The following is a 19,492-nucleotide window of genomic DNA, read 5'->3' on the forward strand; positions in this document are numbered from 1 at the left end:
GTGGATGGTTAAGGTTGTTATCAAAGTGGGCAAGATGGGTTGTCAAAGTGGATGGTTGTCAAGGTTGTTGTCAAAGTGGGTAAGATTGGTTGTCAAAGTGGTTGTCAAGGTTATTGTCAAAGTGGTCAAGATGGTTGTCAAAGTGGTTGTCAAGGTTATTGTCAAAGTGGTCAAGATGGTTGTCAAAGTGGATGGTTAAGGTTGTTATCAAAGTGGGCAAGATGGGTTGTCAAAGTGGATGGTTGTCAAGGTTGTTGTCAAAGTGGTTGAGATGGTATGAATGTTGATGCTTGCTTATCGAGGCGACCTTTTTTTTACCACCACAGCAAACGGTCTTGAGAGTCTCCTTTAATTGGGTACACGCTGTAACCTCTTCCCGACGAGAAGTCTCCTTCAGAGACACTCCTGCGGAGACTCAGTCGATCAAGACCGTTTCTTTTCATTCCTCCTCTTTTGGGTCAAAGCATTATGTCAAGGTCGAAGTATCGTGGGTGGTCGAATGTGGATGGTTTCTTGAATGTAGATAGTTGAGTGAAGATTGATCGGAGTGGTTCTTGAATATGGAAGTTGAAGTGGCTTAGGTTGAAGTGGAGCTTGGATGTCGATGCTTGCTTGTCGAGGCGACCCTTTTTTTTACCACCACAGCAAACGGTCTTGAGAGTCTCCTTTAATTGGGTACACGCTGTAACCTCTTCCCGACGAGAAGTCTCCTTCAGAGACACTCCTGCGGAGACTCAGTCGATCAAGACCGTTTCTTTTCATTCCTCCTCTTTTGGGTCAAAGCATTGTGTCAAGGTCGAAGTATCGTGGGTGGTCGAATGTAGATGGTTGTTTGAAGGTTATTAAAGTGGATGCTTGGGTGTCGATACTTGAATGTCGATGCTTGCTTGTCGATGCGACCTTTTTTTTACCACCACAGCAAACGGTCTCGAGAGTCTCCTTTAAATGGGTACACGCTGTAACCTCTTCCCGACGAGAAGTCTCCTTCAGAGACACTCCTGCGGAGACTCAGTCGATCAAGACCGTTTCTTTTCATTCCTCCTCTTTCAGGTCGAAGCATTGTGGATTGTCGAATGTGGATGGTTGATTGAATGTGGATGGTTGGGTCAATATTGTTGTCTTGGTGGTGATGGTGGGTACGGTGGGCACGGCGGAGGGTCATCCTAGTCGAAGCTCATGATGAATGGTGGACATAATGGATGGTCAAGGTCATGGTTGATGATGATGACTGTGGACGATGATCATGATAGACAATGGCCAAGGTCATGATGGATGATGATGACTGTGGATGTTGAGACCATGAAGGACGATGGTCATGATAGACAATGGCCAAGGTCATGATGGATGATGATGACTGTGGATGTTGAGACCATGAAGGACGATGATCATGAAGGACGATGCAAGGTCATGATGGATGATGAATGAATGTGGATGTTGAGGCCATCAAGATCAACGGGAGACAGAACCCATGTCACGGGACCCGCGATTTGCAGTGCGGACCCGGAGTGTTGAAGAAGAAAGAAAGAAGAAGAGAGAAAATGGGGGGGGAGGGGGTATTTATACCTCCCCAATGGCTTAAGGTAAATGGGGGAATTGGGTTGGTGACGATTTTTGACCAAAAGGGAAGGCACCTGATCAGGAAGGCACCCCCAACGTGGGCTCTTGCCTGTTTTACCTCTACACGTGCGAGGACACATCTGAATTGTATCGCTGATTTTGACTCCCGAAGTCTATACAGTGACTAGAGATTGATATACAAAAGGTTAAGTGTACCCTGGATCCTTCTCCCCTAAACCAAACTTGTATATTGGGTCTTCTAAAAGTATACAGCAAGGAATGAACACATTATGATCAACTCAACAGATCAACGGTACCTAAACTGCCAGTATCGATCTGCACATCTCTCCAGATCGTCGGGTCCACTCTCATCTCCTCCGCCCAAAACAATGGCTTCACATGCATTCTGTTGCGATAATATCAGACCTAGGGATTTCGAAGATGGAGATTACCGACTCGGAATCTTCATCTACTGGGCAAAATCAGGAAAGAGACTGCAAACCAAAGACGACAACCTAGGACTCAATGTCCCGTTTTGCGTCCAAGTAACTCAAAGGTATCCTAGGTTAACCCGGCTCTTTGTACCGACCAGCTGGGGTGAATTTGCTGAGATCGATCGGGAATTGCTCGGGGCACCATGGGTATCACATGAGTATGTCCCTGAAGAATGTGTTACGAGTTCAAGGCTGATTATCCTCAAAGACCGTCATATTACCAGTGCAGGGCTCATTGCGCGGCCTTTCGGGTTAAATTATCTGAAAGAAGTGTCGAATCGCCAACCCAATCTCCACAAGCATGCGTGAGCTCCAATACTAGGTTTCACGATCAGTATGGCCGTGGTGACGCTTCCTCGTCGACAGCAATGAATGAACCGACCAACGTCGCGGGAGAACCAAACGCAAAGCCATCTGCAGAAACAAACCACACACAAAGCCCAGTTGGTACGGATGCTAAGTATGGCATGGAGAATATCGCTTCATTGGCGAATATGCCTGCTGGCCAGTTTGTCCTTGACTTGATTGACCGGGCGAGAAATACGATGCCACTCAACAAGGTCTCCCTTGCCACTGAAGCCGATATTCTCAAAACGCATTTGCTCCATGATCTACGCAAGTTGACAGAGTCTGTCGATCAGAATATATCCATTTGGATGCTATTGACCACATCATATCCAATTGCTAAGCTCTTGATGAGCTGCGGCCCTTCCAACGTCTATACCGAAAATGACAGAGCGAAGATACTCAAAGCCACTGCAATCGCGGTTAATGCGGTGCAAGTCCTCGCCTTTAATCATCGTGGACCCCAAGATTGCAACCCTCCTGACGGTATCGAAGTTTTCGAAGAGATTCGTCGGCAACATCCGAATGATGAAAATTTGACTTCACTGGTGAATTGTGCCCTCAAAGAAGTGCGGGGGTATATTGAAACAGAAGAGAAGGCTAGACTGGCAGAGAAGAAGGTGTATCTATCAGTGAGCGATGATGGCTATGATCACTGTGATTTGTCTATTTCGGACTGAGATTTGGAGAGATGATGTTGCTGTACCTCGTGGCTAAATATAGCATATTGCAGTGGGGAAACCCAGAATCCTCAAATAGTGGCCTTGGTTTTCAGGCATGAAGCCAGATCCCGCCCATTTCTCTACCATAACACACAACAATTTCACAGAAAATGGAAACCAAGTAAAATAAATTCTTATACTATATAGAATTGTACCAGTTTCCCTTCACAAAAGCCCATTGACCCCTAGTCAAGACCCTTGAAAACCTCGTCGAAGCGTAACTCATCAAAGCGCACATTCGGCTTCAACCCAGCAAATTTCCAGATACCATTGATCTTGAGATAGTAGTGCTCATTCGTAGCATGAGAGTGACCACGAAGCTTGACAGTCTCCAACTCTTCGGTTTCGTAGACCTGGTGCGCCGCGCGAAGCTGGTGGTGACCAATAACCTCGGTGTCGGAGATCTTCTCCCACCATGTCTGACCAAGCAGATGCTGGGTCTTGATGGTTTTGTCACCGAGGAAGCCGGGATGGGTGATCATGGCCATGTATTCGTCAGCGGACATGTTGTCCCATCTTCTCAGACCGATCTTGGTGTAGTCCACCGTCAGAGTTGGAGCAATGATGCTGCGCAGGCGGTCCCAGTCCTGGAATAGTGTCAGGATTAATGTTGAATTGACTTTTAATGCGATTGGAAGTGTACCTTGGCATCGTAGCTGTCTGCCCAGTCGAAGACGAGCTTTGAGAGGATGAGGTAGTCTGTTGCTGTTAGCACAAGCAGGTGAATGAGGGTGGATTGAAACAAACCCTGGAAGCTGATGTCCAAGTTGGGCTCAGCGGTGATGTTCTTTACGGCAGGAGACATGGTTGTTCGGCGATCTTTGATTTCTGCAGATAGTTCGCGATGTGGTTATAGCTGCGAGGCGCGCCGTGTGATTATTCACTTGCCACAAATTCCCCGGATCTGGCCAGCATATTTCCCATGCACGGAAACACAACAATGCAACCGAGGGATTATAATGTGACAGATGGTGGAGACAGCCCCTCATGGACTTCCGCATGCGGTACAAGGTCCTTGTTCGCAAACAGCTACTCTGTTTTAGGACCTGATGTTGGCTGTGGGCCCCAATGACTGGCACTGTAATAGGTCACCGACAAATTCGGAAACAAAGCCCAGCTCTGCAATAGGTATGAATGATGGAACCAAGCCATCCAGCTGATTCCTGCCAAGATCCTGGTGTTACTAACAGGTTCAATATTAGACTACGGTTCCCTCTCTCAACACGATTCCACACCCAGTAATCTACAATCCTCCACACCCTCCAACATCAAAATAACCACCAAAATGGTCGTCGCAAACCCCAACGCTGCCCAGCCCGAGCTCGCCGGCAAAGTCGCCTTAGTGACTGGCGGTGGTCGAGGCATCGGAGCCGGCATCGCGCTAGAGCTAGCCAAGAAGGGAGCAAGCGTAGCGATCAACTACGCCAGCAGCTCAAAGACCGCCGACGCAGTGGTACAGGAGATCCAAGCGCAAGGTGTCCACGGTGCCGCATTCCAAGCCGACCTGACAAACGTCGACTCTATCGCCAACCTCTTCCGCCAGGTAGTGTCCCACTTCGGACAGCTGGACATTGTTGTGTCGAACGCCGGAACGGAGAAGTTCGTGCCGTTGTCCGAGACTACGCTGGAGGACTTCAACGCAGTGTTCGACCTCAACACTCGGGCACAGTTCTTCGTCGCGAAGAATGCCTACGACTACATCCAGCCCGGCGGACGTGTCGTGCTGATGTCGTCCATTGCCGCGGGCCTGGGTGTGCCCGGCCACTCGCTGTATGCGGGCAGCAAGAGTGCCGTGGAGGGCTTTACTCGCTGCTTTGCTGCTGACTTTGGCAAGAAGAGGGCTACGGTTAATGCGATTGCTCCTGCTGGTGTCAAGAGTGATATGTGGTTGACCAACGCGTGGCGCTATGCGCCTGGCTGTGATCAGAACTCCTCTATCGAGGATATCGAGACGGCGCTTGCTAATGGTAGTCCCCTTGGACGCTGTGGTGTGCCTGCGGATATTGGCCGCATCGTGGCATTCTTGGCCAGTCCTGCTGGAGAATGGATCAACGGTGAGTACTGGAATGTTGAATTCACCCCTGGGAATATTGCTAATTATTTGCAGGTCAAATTTTGCCTTGTAACGGTGGAGCAAACATCTAATCGATGTCTCGTGGGATTGCCATATTGAATTGGAGATGTCGGATATATGTTTTGTATTTGAGGCCATGTATAGGATCAGGGCCGATTACCATCTGAATCATACGTTGCCCTTGTTTAGATATATGTTTCTATGTTGTTTTCCATAGAATCAGAATGAAATTATTCTACCATTTGAGTACACAAGTTCATTTCACTTTACCTAAGGCTAGATAATGACAAAGCGGACAGAAATGCCACGAGAAGCCGCGAAGAGAAATTGACAGCGGGATTTTGAGTAATGAGACATCTGAGGATACGATCTGATCTGCATTCCTTACCTCATCTTGGCTGTCACCTCCCCGCATCCGGAAGTCTTCGAAGCAACCTCATCAGATCTCTGCCGATCCGGTCTCATCTACGGCTTGCGGCAAATACACCTACTGTTTGCATCTCGATAGACATCATTCTGCCTTGGCTTGCTTGGTAATGGCTGCTACCGGCGAATACAGTTGGTGGCAAGTCAATGAAAAAAGCACAAGATGCCTCAAATTTGCAGTTCATCAAAGAAAAGCCATAGGCAGTACGAAACCCATCAATCTACCTTGTCTATATCCCGCTCAAAATGGTGAATTGGATTCTCGGAGACAAGTTCGACACTGTCTACCCTCATCAGGGATCGATGAAGGTCCTATGGGAGTCAAAGTGGAAATTCTGCGTATGTCTCTTCGCAACAATCAGAAAACACACAGGAAACTAACACGGATAATTGACCAGGCTACTAAATCCGTCTACCCGTTCCACGATGGATCCGTGGGAGACTTCGAGCCCATTTTCCAAAAGCTGATCGCTGTGAGCATCGCCAAACATATTGAATACAACCCAAACCCATGGCTGACAACAACAGGATAACATCAACGACGCAAACACAGATGCCTACACCGAAGCCTTCCTCCCAACAGCAACAGCCCTCGAGAAAGAAGCCGACACAGCCCTCAAGAAAGAAGCCGACACAGCCCTCAACAACGGCCACCTCGACCGCGCCGCAGACCTGTACCGCCGCGCAGCAGTCATCCTCCGCATCTCGCGCTTCCCCTACGTAAGCCCATCAACACGCCCCGAGACATCTATCAAGCGTGCCGCCTTCGACCGTCAGAAGCAAGTGTACCTGAAAGCCGCCTCACTATGGAAACCTATCATCACGGAGGAAGTGATTTCGCACACGCACCGCGCAGGCCGCGACGGCGCCTCAATCCCGCTGTACATCCGGCTGCCGGAGGAAGCCAGCCCTACCAACCGCGTCCCTGTCGTGCTGCTCATGACCGGGCTTGATGGGTATAGGCCTGACAACAGCCAGCGCTCCCACGAGATCATCAATCGCGGCTGGGCGACGGTTATTGTTGAGATTCCCGGGACGGCGGACTCGCCTGCGGATCCCGCCGACCCCGAGTCGCCCGATAGACTCTGGTCCAGCGTTCTGGATTACATGGATCGGCGGCCGGAGTTTGACATGTCGCGTGTCGCGGCTTGGGGGCTTAGTGCGGGTGGCTTCTATGCTATCCGCGCGGCTTGTACACACCGTGCGCGTCTTGCCGGGGCTGTTGCTCATGGACCTGGATCGCACTTTGTTTTTAGTCCTGAGTGGTTGGCTAAGGCGAATGATCATGAATATCCGTTTGTGTGAGTTCTGACTGGGTTTTGGTTTTATGTGGTGGAATACTAACCATGATGTAGGCTTACTTCCGCTATGGCGGAGAAGTATGGCTATGACAATGAGGAGGAGTTTGTGAAGAACGCTCAGAAGAAGTTCTCGCTCGTGGAGACCGGCATTCTTGACCAGGATAATTGCCGGTTGCTTATGCTCAACGTATGTATTCCTGTTCAGCCGTGTCGAGAAAGAAAACAAAGCTGATATGTTTCTAGGGCGTGGATGACGGCGTTGTCCCGATTGAAGACTGTATGGAGCCTCTCAAGCATGGCGGTCCTAAGGAAGCTAGGTTCTTCGAGAACCGAGTGCACATGGGATACCCTGATAGTCTGCCTGTGGCTTACAAGTGGTTGGAGAGTGTGTTATCTCCCAATAAGAAGGAGGTGAAGAACTGAGTGGGTGCTGAGGTGTCAATATGTTATGCTGCCTCCAGGGCTGCTTTAGACCATCAGTCATTGAAACTGCATGTTAATCCTACTTGCATTGATAATCTCGTCCGTTATCAATGCGACGAAACAGATGTCATTAAGTCAAGAATCATACACATATCTGTATTGTGTACCTGTAGAAGACATAGTGCTATCTATTGAGGAGGCGGGGGCAGCCAGGCAAACACAATGGCCGCACAGTTTGGGAAGGCACGTGGGTTTGGGGTATAAAAGGGCTCCTCCCACCTTTCCTCTTCTTCTCTTCTTCTTCTCTTCTTCTTCTCTTCTCCTCATCCCTCTCGACCGCCATCTCTCCGTAGCCCCATGAGACAGCGCAGGCAGAGGACAGGGTACCTTACCTACAAGGATATCAACATTACCAAGTTGTTGAGGTCTATGCAGGTTTTACCAGATCAAAGTCCAGTTCTCGTGCGAGCTCTCTGAGAAAGTCATGGCTGAGTATCCGGACTCCATAGCCATTGACGGTCCCACGGAATACAACCCTCATTTGCTGTGAGGTCTCCTTTGCCTATGTGCATGTAGCTAGTTACCCAAATACATTCCCTCAACCCACATCTTTCATCGTACCTGTGCGAAAGCTGTTGTACACATTCACTAGAAATACAACATACTACTAGTGATTTGAAGACGTAGATCAACATGTTTTTATTGTAGCTGTAAATGAGACGGCATATCCCATATAATGCAAGCGAGCCCAAGTGGCTCGCTTGATACGATTTCCCTTTGTGAACAAGATAATGGTAAGGATCACACTGCCAGAAACGCCCGCAATGCATTGGGGATATTTTTCCGATGCCTGCATAGAGACAAGGAGAGAACATAGAGACACATGGAAGAAAGATTAACAAAAGGGGATTCATTCGTCGTCGACCCTCGGGCGTTTCGACTTGCGGTCGTCATCTTCAGCTTCCTGAATCCCATAACGCTTCTGACCCGAAGTCACATCGGCAATCATATTGTCAATACCAAATGGATCGGCAGTGTCCTTCTCGAATTGAACGGGACCTTGGCGCTCCTATAGAATAACTTATTAGCGACGAAAAGAAAAATGTATATTGGACGGAAGCTTACCTCGGCTTCAGCAGCGCCACAGAATCCCTCCTTGGCGCGACCCAGGACCTCGAATCGCTTGGTCTTCTCAAGCTTGCTCATCTCGCCTTCGCCTGCATCTTCGTCATCGGCATCAGCTTGTGCACGGGGACGATAAATGCTGTTGATGGCGTCCTGCGCGGCGAACAGCGGCTTGTCGTAAGGGTTATCTTCATTGAAACCAGATTGCATGCCACTGGTCCGGTTGAACAAACGCGAATCCCACATGGACTCAGAGCTCTGTGTAGGCTTGGCCAGACCAAGCGCGACCTTTTCGGAGATATCACGGTTTTGTTCTCGGGCCATGGTTTGAATGCGGCGCTCCGTGCCCATGCGAGACTGGCGCAGCTGTCGTTCATCTTCGCGTCGTCGCTCACGGCGCTGCTCCGCGCGGTCTCGGGCGGCTTCGTCATCTTCGCTTGGGGTAGCAGACCTGGAGGAGTATACAGATACGCTGCGGCTAGCACTTCGAGAGCGGGAACGAGCCCGTGACACGCGAGCACTGGGACCAGCGCGGTCCTCACGAGCCTTTTGTGCTAACATCCGAAGATGCTCCTCCTTCTGTGCCTTCTCCTTCTCTGCCAACTTCTGCTGCATCTGAGCTCGGAGCTGCACCTCTTCACGCGCATGTCGATCCGCCGTGAACAAAGCCTCTGCGAACTGTGCGAATTTGTCGTTGATGGAGACATCCTGCAGCCCGCGACCATCTGCAGCCAAACGCTTGTCCAAGGGCACGGTGTAACCCTTGGGGTTCTTCCAGTTCGACACAGGTGGGGGGATCTTCCAAGCTTCTTGGTCCTCCGCAGTAAGCTTCCGAGGCGGCGAGTGCATAACGGGAGGCGGCGGGGAGGGCGGGCCACGGGGAATCTTCTTGTGCTTAAACTTGGGCGGTTCCATAGGATCCAGCTGCCTCTCGACAATCTTCATAATGCGGTCATTCTGGCGGCCGGTGTTGCCCATCTGGTTGGCCGGGGTGTATCGAACAAAAGTCGGCTCAGCTCGTTGTCCGCCCTTGACGTTCTTCGGCTTCTGCGCCGACGAAGCTCCTTCGACCAAGGTTGTAAGCGCGGCCTTTGTCCTCTCCATTTGAGCCTGGATCTCCTCCTCAGATGGCTTTTCCAGGGAAATCTCCCCCATATCCACCCGCTGTCGGAGCGGGATCAAATCCTTGAATGAGGCATGAACGGTGCGGTTGTCGGCGTGTCCGCGGCGGGCGATCGCGTCGTACTTGACCTTACCTTCGGCATCGACCTGAAGAGCAAGCGCATTTGACTTGGACGACTTTCCCTTTCGGCCCATGTCGAGGGGGTACTGGGCGACTAGGATCTCGGGGAACGCGCCGCCGTCCCCGAAATCTTCGGGGGCGCGAGGTCGCCATCCTGCACGGTTTCCGTAGGGCGGGGGTCCGGTCCTCTGAAAGATAGAATCAATTAGTTATTGTACTGGTATGTCAATATAATGATCCAAAACTCACCCGTAGGACCACCTGTGTTTCATCAATCTGGTCGGCGCCCACCACGCGCGGGCCACGAGGTTGCGCATGCTGTGGCAACTCCTCCTCCTCGCCAGAGTATTTCGGTTTGGGGAGGGACTTGAAAAGCCCTGCAGCGATAGAGGTCGACATTTCAAGAGTAAGCAACTCAAGAGCTGTGCACTCGTGGTTGATGAGAAGATATCACGGGGTGACGCTCCATTTAGCTTTTCGGGACGAACTGCACGGCTGGCCTTTATGGAGTGCCGTATCGAATTATGCCAAGACTTTCCGACGTTAAGCAACAATTCGAGGTCACTGGGCTGGCTTATTTGTACAAGATAATGATATTATTAGAATAATTACAGGGAGAAAGGCTTCAAATTATGACAATCCTGCATTTATAGCAGCTGAGCAGCTGAGCAACTATTTAGTACAAACATAAAGGGGAGTAAAAGCATCAGAATGGAGGTTGAAATAATAAGTCGCTAATGAACGACTGGATGTTATAAATTACATGGTAGAGGTTCTTCGACCTTCTGATGAGTCTAATTATACTCATTCGGATATAAAGTGCGTACGCATGGGGCATGCGATGTCCTCTTTATCACCTGCCTCGACAAAATGATCGCGCCCCTGGAATCTATACCAGATCTTCAACCGTTTGGGCAGCAATGGCGCAGGGTCGTGGAATCCCAAAATTTGAAACTAGACACATCTAAATTAGTATCCTGCTCTAGCGAAGATTGACTAATTCAAGTCTATGGCCTGACTTACCTTGATGGTTTTTCCGGGAATCACCAGTTGACCCCGGTTAACTAGCGCAGCCACAGGGATCGTGACATCAATCACCCGAGGCTCCGCGAACCCATTTTTGGGTTTCTTGTTTACTGGCGGTATATAACCATACTCTGCCTTCTGAATGACCAGACCGTCTTGTGCTTCCTCTCGCGCTTGGCGCCTTTGCACTTGATCGGTCATGAGCTCGATGGCCTGGAGACTCTCTTCACGTTTCTTAGGGATCAACTTCTTGAGCTCACGGTGGCGTTTAGCAGCTGCCTGCCGGCGGAGTTTTCTATCGCGTGGGCGAATATAGCCAAACTCAATCGCGCAGTAGGCCAGCCAAGGGAATATAGCGGTCAGCGCTGCGGCTCCGCTTGTTGCCTCACTAGCCGGGCAAACAATAATCGGAATATTAATATTCTGACCGAGTCGATGCCATGAAACTGTCATCATGATACCCTTGTCTGCGATGCCAATACCGAGCCCAACACGCGTGTACTCGCCAACCCGACGAACACCCTTAATGGTCCAATTAAGAGTCATGTCTAACCCAAGAACACTCGAGATCTCGAGTCGCACAGCACGGGCCTGGTCCATGCTCGGCATCGGGAAGTATCCTTCAGAGCTCCATTCAGTCTTGACCGGATCATCAGCGGGTTTCCCGGAGAAGAGGTTTCGAGAATAACTCAAGACAAAAGCGCCTCCGCCGGGAGTGACCTGAAGATAGGTCTGCCATGCCTCGGCAGATTGGTCGATTTGGCGTTTTTTCTTGAGCAGATGACGGACATCCTCGTCCATTTCTCCACTCTCCTCGTCGTCGTCATCGAAATCGATTGCAGCTTGGCCCTGCTTGGGGAGCGAGATTAGACCGAACTGCAGGTTACTGACCTCATTAGCAGATGCAATGGCACTCTGAGCTCCCATTCCGATTGATGGGAACTGGCTGAGAAGAAATTCGGGCCACTGAACGACACCACTGTTCCATGTCATGGTACCGATCTTCTGCTTGGCAATTTCTCTGGAAACTTGAATCTCAAAAGAAGGCGCCGTTTCCCCCAAAGAGCGCGTATGTATACTGGTCACGCTGACCTGGAACGGCTTGGTGCCGGGGATTGGCTGGAAGGCCCGGGCGATGTTTGCTTTCAAGGTTGGGGCAGGGAGAAGAAGAGCATTGAAGCTGATTTGGGAATCCTTGAGGAGAGAGAAAGGATGTTTGGCCCAGATTCCCTTGGTGCCTACCAGGTTTTGGAAATTGGGAGTCACAGTGGCCCCAAATTGGAAATTCTGACTTGCCAGGAGCGGTGGCATTTCGATCTGAAAAATGTTTAGCGAAATTTCGAGATGCGAACATGCAGCACATCATACCCTTTCTTCCCCTTCTGTCCCATCCTGGTACTCAACAGCGACTTTCTTGATCGGGCGAGCCAAACCTCCAGTTACACCCGCATTCCAAATCACATGCATGTGCTCTTGTTCCTCGTCTGGCACATCTTCCCCTGAATCCGGTTCCACACCCGAGGTGTCTTCCTCATTCTCTGCCGTGCCCCAAAGCTGTGGTAATGACACCGGCGTCTTGAAACTATACGAAACACCATATGATGTCACTTTCGGTGAAGGTATATGGAACTGCACATCGTCGTCCTCGTCGACGGAAACCATAGATGCCGCGTTGATTCCCAGGGTAATACCGCCCTAAACCAAACCCAATAAATGTTAGCAACAGCTCATTCGCGCAACTTCCCAAGGAAGATCAATACAGAAATTGCATACCTTGCTGGAAACTAAACTCTCGACAGCTTTCCGCTCCCGTTTTCTCATCGTCTTCAAAAACCAGCGCCGGAACTGATCCGGCGACATCGCCTTAACACCAACATCCAGCCGTTGTGCCTCCCCACCAATCCCCATGACTCCGCGCTGACCCCATTCCTGCCGCACGCCCGCTGCACCCGATATATCATACACAATGCGCTTATTTGGATCGATGAGGGTCTCATACGCCTCCTGGATATGTCTGAACTGACTCTCGGCCGCATGGCGGAGATGCGGCGGCTGCTTGTCGGGGTGGAAGCTGAGGGTTAAGTTGCGGTAGGCGGAACGGATCTCGGCGTCTGTTGGGGGCGGATCGCGCGCAAGGCCCAGCTGGACATAATAGTCGGGTTCCTCTGGGTAGTCGCCGATCATGCTATAGTCGGCGTCGAGTCCGTCATCTTCCACCGTCGTGCGGAACTCCGCGCCGGGGAACTCGTGCGTCCCGGGCTGCTTGAAAGAGGACATGAGAGCTTTTCACGCACTCGGTTTTTTTGATATCTATATTTATATCCCCATTTTGGGGTGGTTGGATGAAATGCGATTGGGCAATGAAACAAGGTGAGGAGGGAAATCGAAATTCCGGAGAAACCTTCCGCATCTCCGTTGGAATCCCCGCTCGGAGGTGTTATGGTGGAGCATTGACTGGGGGAAATGATATACTGCAGATCTATTTTAGCTTATTATCAAGTAGATAATCCCATATTGGTTTCAAATGTCGAGTCTATAGAATATGAAACATTGACCCGGTGACCATTTGAATACAATGGCTTTGTTCTCGGGTGCCAACCCGAGACTCCATTCCTATTGGCTTAGGGCAATTGGAGTGATGTGACCACCCGCGGACATTAATTAGTATTAGTACTATGAGTATTGCATATAGATATAGATCTCATGGGTCTCGCGGTTCATATTACGTAGATAGATGGGTGGAAATGTCTGTTTTAATAGATAATTGCGAAAATGATTGGTACATTGAAGATATCTGCTAGCAAGGTCTAAAGGATGCTACTCTTCCCCGTCAATTCATCTGAAGTGGAAACGGAATATGAAGGACGATCCTGAGTCTGAATTGTCGGTTACTCGTGCTTGGGTGGGTTTGCTCGAACCCAATTGTTAATGAAGATACTCATTACGCGGTGCTGATGGATACTGTTGAAGACAGGTTTATTTATTCGGGGCAGTTCCCAGCTAAAGTATCATAGCAGCATAGGATTCTAGATGATTTTGTAATAAAATGGTGAAACCTTAGTAAATCACTATTTTATTTATCCCATTGGCTTCAATTAAGCTTCTCTTGTCTCCCAAAGGATATAAGTACATGAGGAGTAGCAGAGCGCTCGCTCAAAGGCATGAAAAAAGCAGAAATTAAATGACATACTATAATATACAGATAAGAGGCAAAGTCAGGTCATGTAGGTCACAGTCCCATCTATACATAGCAACGATACTTTCAAATCAATCAGCGAAGTCACCATCATTATTGAAATGCATCCATCACCTCGTAACAAGATAAGAGAGAACAAGATTTCTTACCACTGGAAAAACCATCGAGGTGATCAATTACGCCGTCACGCCAATTCCGGAACTCGACCAAAGAGGAGGACCAACAGGAGGAGGGAAATAGAGCCGAGAGGAAAAAAGTCCTCTCATGGATCTCTAATCCAAGCAATACCACTCTCCGATATGAATGTCTCATCAAGCCGCAGAGCATTCAAAAGCATCTCTCTAGGCATAGAACCAGTGAAAAGATCATCATCCGTTGTCGAAGGCGGATGGGAATGCAAAGCGCCAGCATGGACCTTCGTCTCGAGCGGCGGGCCATCAAGAGCAAAGCCCTGTTTCTCAGCGAAGACGCTGCGCTCATTCAGGCAGGTCATCATCAGACTCAGGCGTCTGTGGAGAACGGTGACTAGTTGCAACGAGCTATCCCAGTAACGGCCGAGTTCGTGGACGGCATCTAGCGCACCTCTAATATAATAGATGCACTCGTGCAACTGAGACGCCAGACCAGCGGAGCTGAGGACTTCCACGGCTGATAAGATCACGTAGCCGAGGAAGGGGTTCAAGGGCGTTAATTTGGATGTGGATGTCTCTGTGTTGTGTCGAGAAAGTGTGAGTTTTTTGGCGCACTGGTCGAAGGTAAGAGAGATGCGGAGGATTTCAACGGCGTGATATCGAGCGCGGTGGATGTATTGGCCTAGGGTTTCGGGTTGGAGGCTCTGGTAGCGGGCGTGTCTGTACAGTTTCATCAAACTGGCGTGGTAGAACAAATGGGTTGAAATGAAGGTGTCTGTATTTTTTTGATGAATGCTTCGTTCTAGGTTTGTGGGCGAGAATGACAGGTATTCGGGAAGTCGGGTCATCCATTGGTTGGATTTTTGGACGATGGTGGTGTTGAATTCTTCGGCAAGTCGGTTGTACGCTTCAAGTGGGATGTGTGGTAGCCGGGTTATATGGAGCGAGATGTCCCCCCAAATAGCCATGATCTCGATTAAAAAGGCCATTGGGCTTAGGGTAGAGCGATCATCGCCTGTGGAGGCTGGGGTGTGGTTGAGAAATGATTGGAAATAGGGGACTGTCGCGTACTGCTGAGTCTCGTATATTTCTTCTCGGCACGGGAGCCTCAGCATGGCTGCATCCGACGAGATGAAAGTCGAAGAAGCGGAATAGAGGCTCGAGAAGCGCTGGTAGTTGTCAGTAACTAGGATTGAGTTTCTGATCGGGGGATGCGCGATTTCTTACATCAAGTACAAAGGCAATCCAGAAAGTTCGTCGTCGGCACTCAATCAAGGCCTGTGGATGTAACCCGTATTCACACACTTGGCTTTGATCCACAACAACGCCGCCAGATTCCACATTGTAGCGAAGCCCAAAGACCGCTCTTCCCGCTGCGCCTATCGAGTCCCAAGATCCGACCAGCGACCCCGTAGCGTAGTACCACAGACTCATTATGATATGGCTCTGAGCGAGTTGCAAAGAGAGGGTATGCTGGCTTCTGTTGATAGCAAATCGTGCTATACGAGAATATAGCGTCATAGCTGCCATTTTTTCTGGCCTGTCGGAGAACACAGATCCAAGAGCCATCATAGAATAAAGGAGCATCTTGTCGTGTGCAGACTTGATGGGGCAGGTCTTCAACCACGAGCTGAATCGTCCACGCGGGAACATGTGGCACATACCGTCATTCACGTGCGAGAAATAACACTCGGTGTAGTGAGCCACAGACTCTGGGTCGCTTTCGTACGGGTCCAGGTTCCAGGACGCCGCGATTGGGTCGTCCGAATTGCTGCCCTTGAGTTTCCCCAGAATGTCAGAGTATTCGGGAGAACGAACAGACTCGATATGTGGCGATGGTCGTCCAAGAGTTTCATCTGTACCGGATAAGGGCGATGGGAATTGGTAGGATCGGGATCTCAAACCTCTGTCTGCCTCGGTCATCGTTTCATAAGTGGCTTCTTGGGATGACGGCGTGAGCATCGAGCTCTCTGGCATCGGTGAGTGGCCGGTAGTTCCAGGAAGGGAGGTCGCACTGTCCGAGGCTCGAGTGATGTCGTAAAGTGACGGAGAAACGTCCAAAGCCCCGTGGTTGGTGGGGGCGTAAGAGTCGGGTCTGCCAGATGGCCCTGCTGGCCCTCTCATGGGAGGACGGCTACCCCGCGGGCTTTGAGGGATCAGCAATGGTTCAACGAGGAAAGTCCCTGGACGCATATTCTCGGAGATTACGATCGCACTTACGCACTTTCGAACCTGCATTCCCGTCCGGATTTCCGGCATTGATCACATACGGCCTCGGCAGTTGGGTTTGGGTTACACTTGATCTTCTTCTCGCGGCAAGTCAAGCAGGCAAGTCCGAGGCGTTTTCTCGGCCTGCCGGCCTTCGTTATCCCCCAATTTGCGTTGACGGGTGTACCGTCAATGAATTTTGGACAGGACGATCCGTCTGCATATACGAAGCAGAGTTCCCCGTCAATGACTCGCTCATCTACCACATGGGGGCGAAGGGGCTGGTTATTTGACCGCTTTAAACTTTCCGGTGATGACAGTTCCCCACTTGGTACTTGACCATGCGAGGATGTGTGAAAGGGTAGCTGTATAAAAGATGCAGCGGGTGGATCACTTCTTGTCGGTGTCTGGCTTCTTATACCTCTATGGCCCTGCAGACCCACTTGTGACAATGAAGGCAGACCATGCAGTTGCGGAAGAGATTCAGCACGGCCTCTATCAGGTGCAGATGCTGGAACCTGGAAAGTCGGATCGTGATAGTGAGGGTATGCAGATCCACGACGCCCTGTGTTGGGTGTCGAACTTGCAAATGGTTGAGAGTATTGCAATGCATTTGTCCCCGGTGTTGGAGTGAGTATCTGCCTCACGGAGGGAAGTTGCTCCGGCTTCTGGGGCTCTGATCCACTGTCTTTGCGCTCGGGACTGTTTTTCTGCCGTGGAAAGGGATCAGATCCAAATTGTAAACTAGTCGGTACCCGCGGGGGTGGAAGCTGGTATAGGTGTTCCCCGGGTTCTTGTAAATTAGCTGGAAGCTCGGGTTGCTGCTCCGAGGATGGGCCATCTATGGGTAACATACGACCGAAGGGTCCAACGTAGCAACGTGGGCCTATGGCAGAACCGGAGCCAGATCCTCTTGATGCTTGGGAGGTTGGCATGGCGGATGATATGTGGGGTCAGAGTGTTTTACACAATTGACCATCTACATAACAGACCCAGACAACAACCAGTGTGATGATGTGCTCGGTGGCTTTGTGTCCTTAAATGCGGATGGTTTCAAGGAAATGACTTGGTCTGGAACGAGTCGACGAGATCGTCTTCGGCTGAATCTCGGCTTTCTGTTGGATTGTTAAGGTCCCAGAAAGGGGTATCTATTGAAAGGATCCAGGCGACTTAGCAATAGCTTCCTTTCTATCGGGACGTAGGCGCTTTTCACATACCAATTTAATTTTCGATATTCAAGGTACAGTGATAGAATTGAGTAGAGGGTCGGACAAATGTGGATCAGGCGGCAGCAAAGCGAGATGGATTGATCGTGTACGTTCCAAGCTCGAAGCGAAGATGAGGGAGAGGAATTTGTACAAAGGATTCCAGCGGGTTTTGATGGAAATATTGGCGCTCGAAAATAGTCCACTCACACCAATCTGCGACGGGGAAGGAAATTGAAGCTAGCTTAAAAGGCCACCATCTCGCATTAGTCCCGAGCAGTCACGGTCTCAGGTGCATGGTTTTCGTGCCAGGGTGTCTGCAGTATCCCGGTAGTTTGTGCCAACGTCCAGGGATTTGCCAGGCTTGACAAGAGGGTCTATAAAGTTACAGGATCACGGAGAACCGGGCCGGGAGATTGGCAACAATGGAAGCCCGCTTGAAACCCAGTAGATCACTCCTGAATGCTGGGATGTGGTGGAGCGGGGGAGATCAGATGGCAGCGAGATCTCGGTTACGGATCCTCGAAGAGCTAAGGATTAGTGGCGGCAATGGGTGGGTATACCACCAAGGATATTGGAGAGAATACCGCCGAAAGCGATTTCGATACCCAAATCCCGAATAGATGTGCGAAAGACAAAAAAGGAAGCAATATGACACGATAGCAAAGGCGATAACCGGAACGATCGATGTAGGCCGATGGTGGCACACAGCTTATGGGACAAAATAGCCTCGAAGCGTCTCCCACTAGTTAGTGGCACCCTGACAGGGGAAAAGACCACTAGGAGTAGCGCCTCGTAGTTTCCACTAAGAGTGGTAATGGATTTGACGTTCTCTGCAAGTCAACCTTTCCCGACGTCGAGCCTCAGCCTTCCCCTCCTGCAGGATCAAGCAATCTTTTCTTCAGAGGATTATAGCAAGGATCCCAGAAAAAGGAACGAAATGGCCTAAAGAAATCGAGACTCGAACAGAACGAAAGTGTCAAAATGGACAAAGATGAGAAAGGAGGGGAATTCAGGTATGGAACTCGAAAAAGAGCCAAAGAAGAGAGAGTATTCTAAGTATTGCAAGTATTCCGAGTACATCAAAATTACCAAAAGTACTAACGGTGACCTTTACTTAATATAAATTAGATTTAGCTGCTCGGAATATAACTCAATCTACAGCCTTCTCCACGTCAAAACGAAATTGAAATGAGACAGTCAGAGCCCTTTCGGTTTAGGCGGCTCCAAAGACGCCACATTAGGAATAGGGCGCTACAATGTCTCTTAGAAGGTTAGTCTAGAAAGCCCAATGAAGATAATTGGAGAGATTTCTAAAGGATCATTATTGAAAGTGGGTATATGACATCGGCATTGGGTGTTCAAACTTGGCATATCACATAGAAGCGGCGGGATCGTGAACGACAATTATAGACCATTGATTCTCTCAAGTGGGGGAAGAGTAGTACTAGATACTCCATATCTGGGAAATTATAGGAAAAACATAGGGGAAATGTGGAAATCTCCCCGAATATCATCCGCTTTACTGCCGCATCCTTATATTAATGGCGAATCCTCCACAGGGATCAAGGATGCTACATTACATATTCGTACTCCATACATTCTAGCCTTTTAGGCGTCAAGGTCTTGAATACCCACTCTGCGAGTACTTCTAAGCATGACCAATTTCATGCCCTAGTAAACATTTAAATGAGACGCGCACAAGGGAGAATTTCGGGGTTTGGAATCAGCATGTGCAAGATACATGCACAAGGGTATGGATACGGGCATCCACCCAGGTAGACAAAGAAGCACATAGGTGTACCCTGTACTATGTATGTATACTCGGTAAGATTTATATACGCCTAAACCTAGAATTTGCAGAGCAGGGACTAAATTATAAGGGGAAAAAGCGCAGTAAGCTTGGACTCGGATAATACCGCGAATACCCTCACAGTGGGTCCCTTGGGCTTCGGTCGGATGGTGGCTTGGCCGATTCGATGCCTAGACGGGAAAATCTCCTCCCAGTGTCGGGGC

The 19,492-nt window shown here is 49.9% G+C and overlaps 7 protein-coding genes across 7 annotated transcripts; 3 read left to right on the plus strand and 4 right to left on the minus strand.

The window, feature by feature from the left end:
• Positions 1-1,946: 1,946 nt before the first annotated feature.
• Positions 1,947-3,076, plus strand: N7518_000222 (uncharacterized protein; the record flags this gene model as incomplete). Its single annotated transcript, XM_057181150.1, is given in 2 exon segments — positions 1,947-2,356; positions 2,374-3,076. 2 exon segments carry the CDS (start codon positions 1,947-1,949, stop codon positions 3,074-3,076), a joined length of 1,113 nt encoding a protein of 370 aa, XP_057046500.1.
• Positions 3,077-3,303: 227 nt separating this feature from the next.
• Positions 3,304-3,923, minus strand: arp1 (scytalone dehydratase arp1; the record flags this gene model as incomplete). The annotated part of the gene is made up of 3 exons (XM_057181151.1): positions 3,304-3,705; positions 3,762-3,817; positions 3,866-3,923. 3 exons carry the CDS (start codon positions 3,921-3,923, stop codon positions 3,304-3,306), a joined length of 516 nt encoding a protein of 171 aa, XP_057046501.1.
• Positions 3,924-4,403: 480 nt separating this feature from the next.
• Positions 4,404-5,263, plus strand: arp2 (hydroxynaphthalene reductase arp2; the record flags this gene model as incomplete). The annotated part of the gene is made up of 2 exons (XM_057181152.1): positions 4,404-5,172; positions 5,226-5,263. 2 exons carry the CDS (start codon positions 4,404-4,406, stop codon positions 5,261-5,263), a joined length of 807 nt encoding a protein of 268 aa, XP_057046502.1.
• Positions 5,264-5,864: 601 nt separating this feature from the next.
• Positions 5,865-7,342, plus strand: ayg1 (heptaketide hydrolyase ayg1; the record flags this gene model as incomplete). Its single annotated transcript, XM_057181153.1, has 5 exons — positions 5,865-5,957; positions 6,017-6,091; positions 6,147-6,919; positions 6,974-7,106; positions 7,163-7,342. The coding sequence occupies 5 exons, from the start codon at positions 5,865-5,867 to the stop codon at positions 7,340-7,342; spliced, it is 1,254 nt and encodes a 417-aa protein (XP_057046503.1).
• Positions 7,343-8,252: 910 nt separating this feature from the next.
• Positions 8,253-10,109, minus strand: N7518_000226 (SKIP/SNW domain-containing protein; the record flags this gene model as incomplete). The annotated part of the gene is made up of 3 exons (XM_057181154.1): positions 8,253-8,411; positions 8,468-9,898; positions 9,960-10,109. 3 exons carry the CDS (start codon positions 10,107-10,109, stop codon positions 8,253-8,255), a joined length of 1,740 nt encoding a protein of 579 aa, XP_057046504.1.
• A 405-nt stretch (positions 10,110-10,514) lies between these two features.
• Positions 10,515-13,013, minus strand: N7518_000227 (J domain-containing protein; the record flags this gene model as incomplete). Its single annotated transcript, XM_057181155.1, has 4 exons — positions 10,515-10,664; positions 10,734-12,053; positions 12,105-12,431; positions 12,510-13,013. The coding sequence occupies 4 exons, from the start codon at positions 13,011-13,013 to the stop codon at positions 10,515-10,517; spliced, it is 2,301 nt and encodes a 766-aa protein (XP_057046505.1).
• Positions 13,014-14,194: 1,181 nt separating this feature from the next.
• Positions 14,195-17,206, minus strand: N7518_000228 (Zn(II)2Cys6 transcription factor; the record flags this gene model as incomplete). The annotated part of the gene is made up of 3 exons (XM_057181156.1): positions 14,195-15,232; positions 15,291-16,246; positions 16,288-17,206. The coding sequence occupies 3 exons, from the start codon at positions 17,204-17,206 to the stop codon at positions 14,195-14,197; spliced, it is 2,913 nt and encodes a 970-aa protein (XP_057046506.1).
• Between the last annotated feature and the right edge of the window lie 2,286 nt (positions 17,207-19,492).

The sequence above is a fragment of the Penicillium psychrosexuale genome (genome assembly GCF_028828465.1).
Source record: "Penicillium psychrosexuale strain IBT 29551 chromosome Unknown utg000001l, whole genome shotgun sequence".
Taxonomy (NCBI): Eukaryota; Fungi; Ascomycota; class Eurotiomycetes; order Eurotiales; family Aspergillaceae; genus Penicillium; species Penicillium psychrosexuale.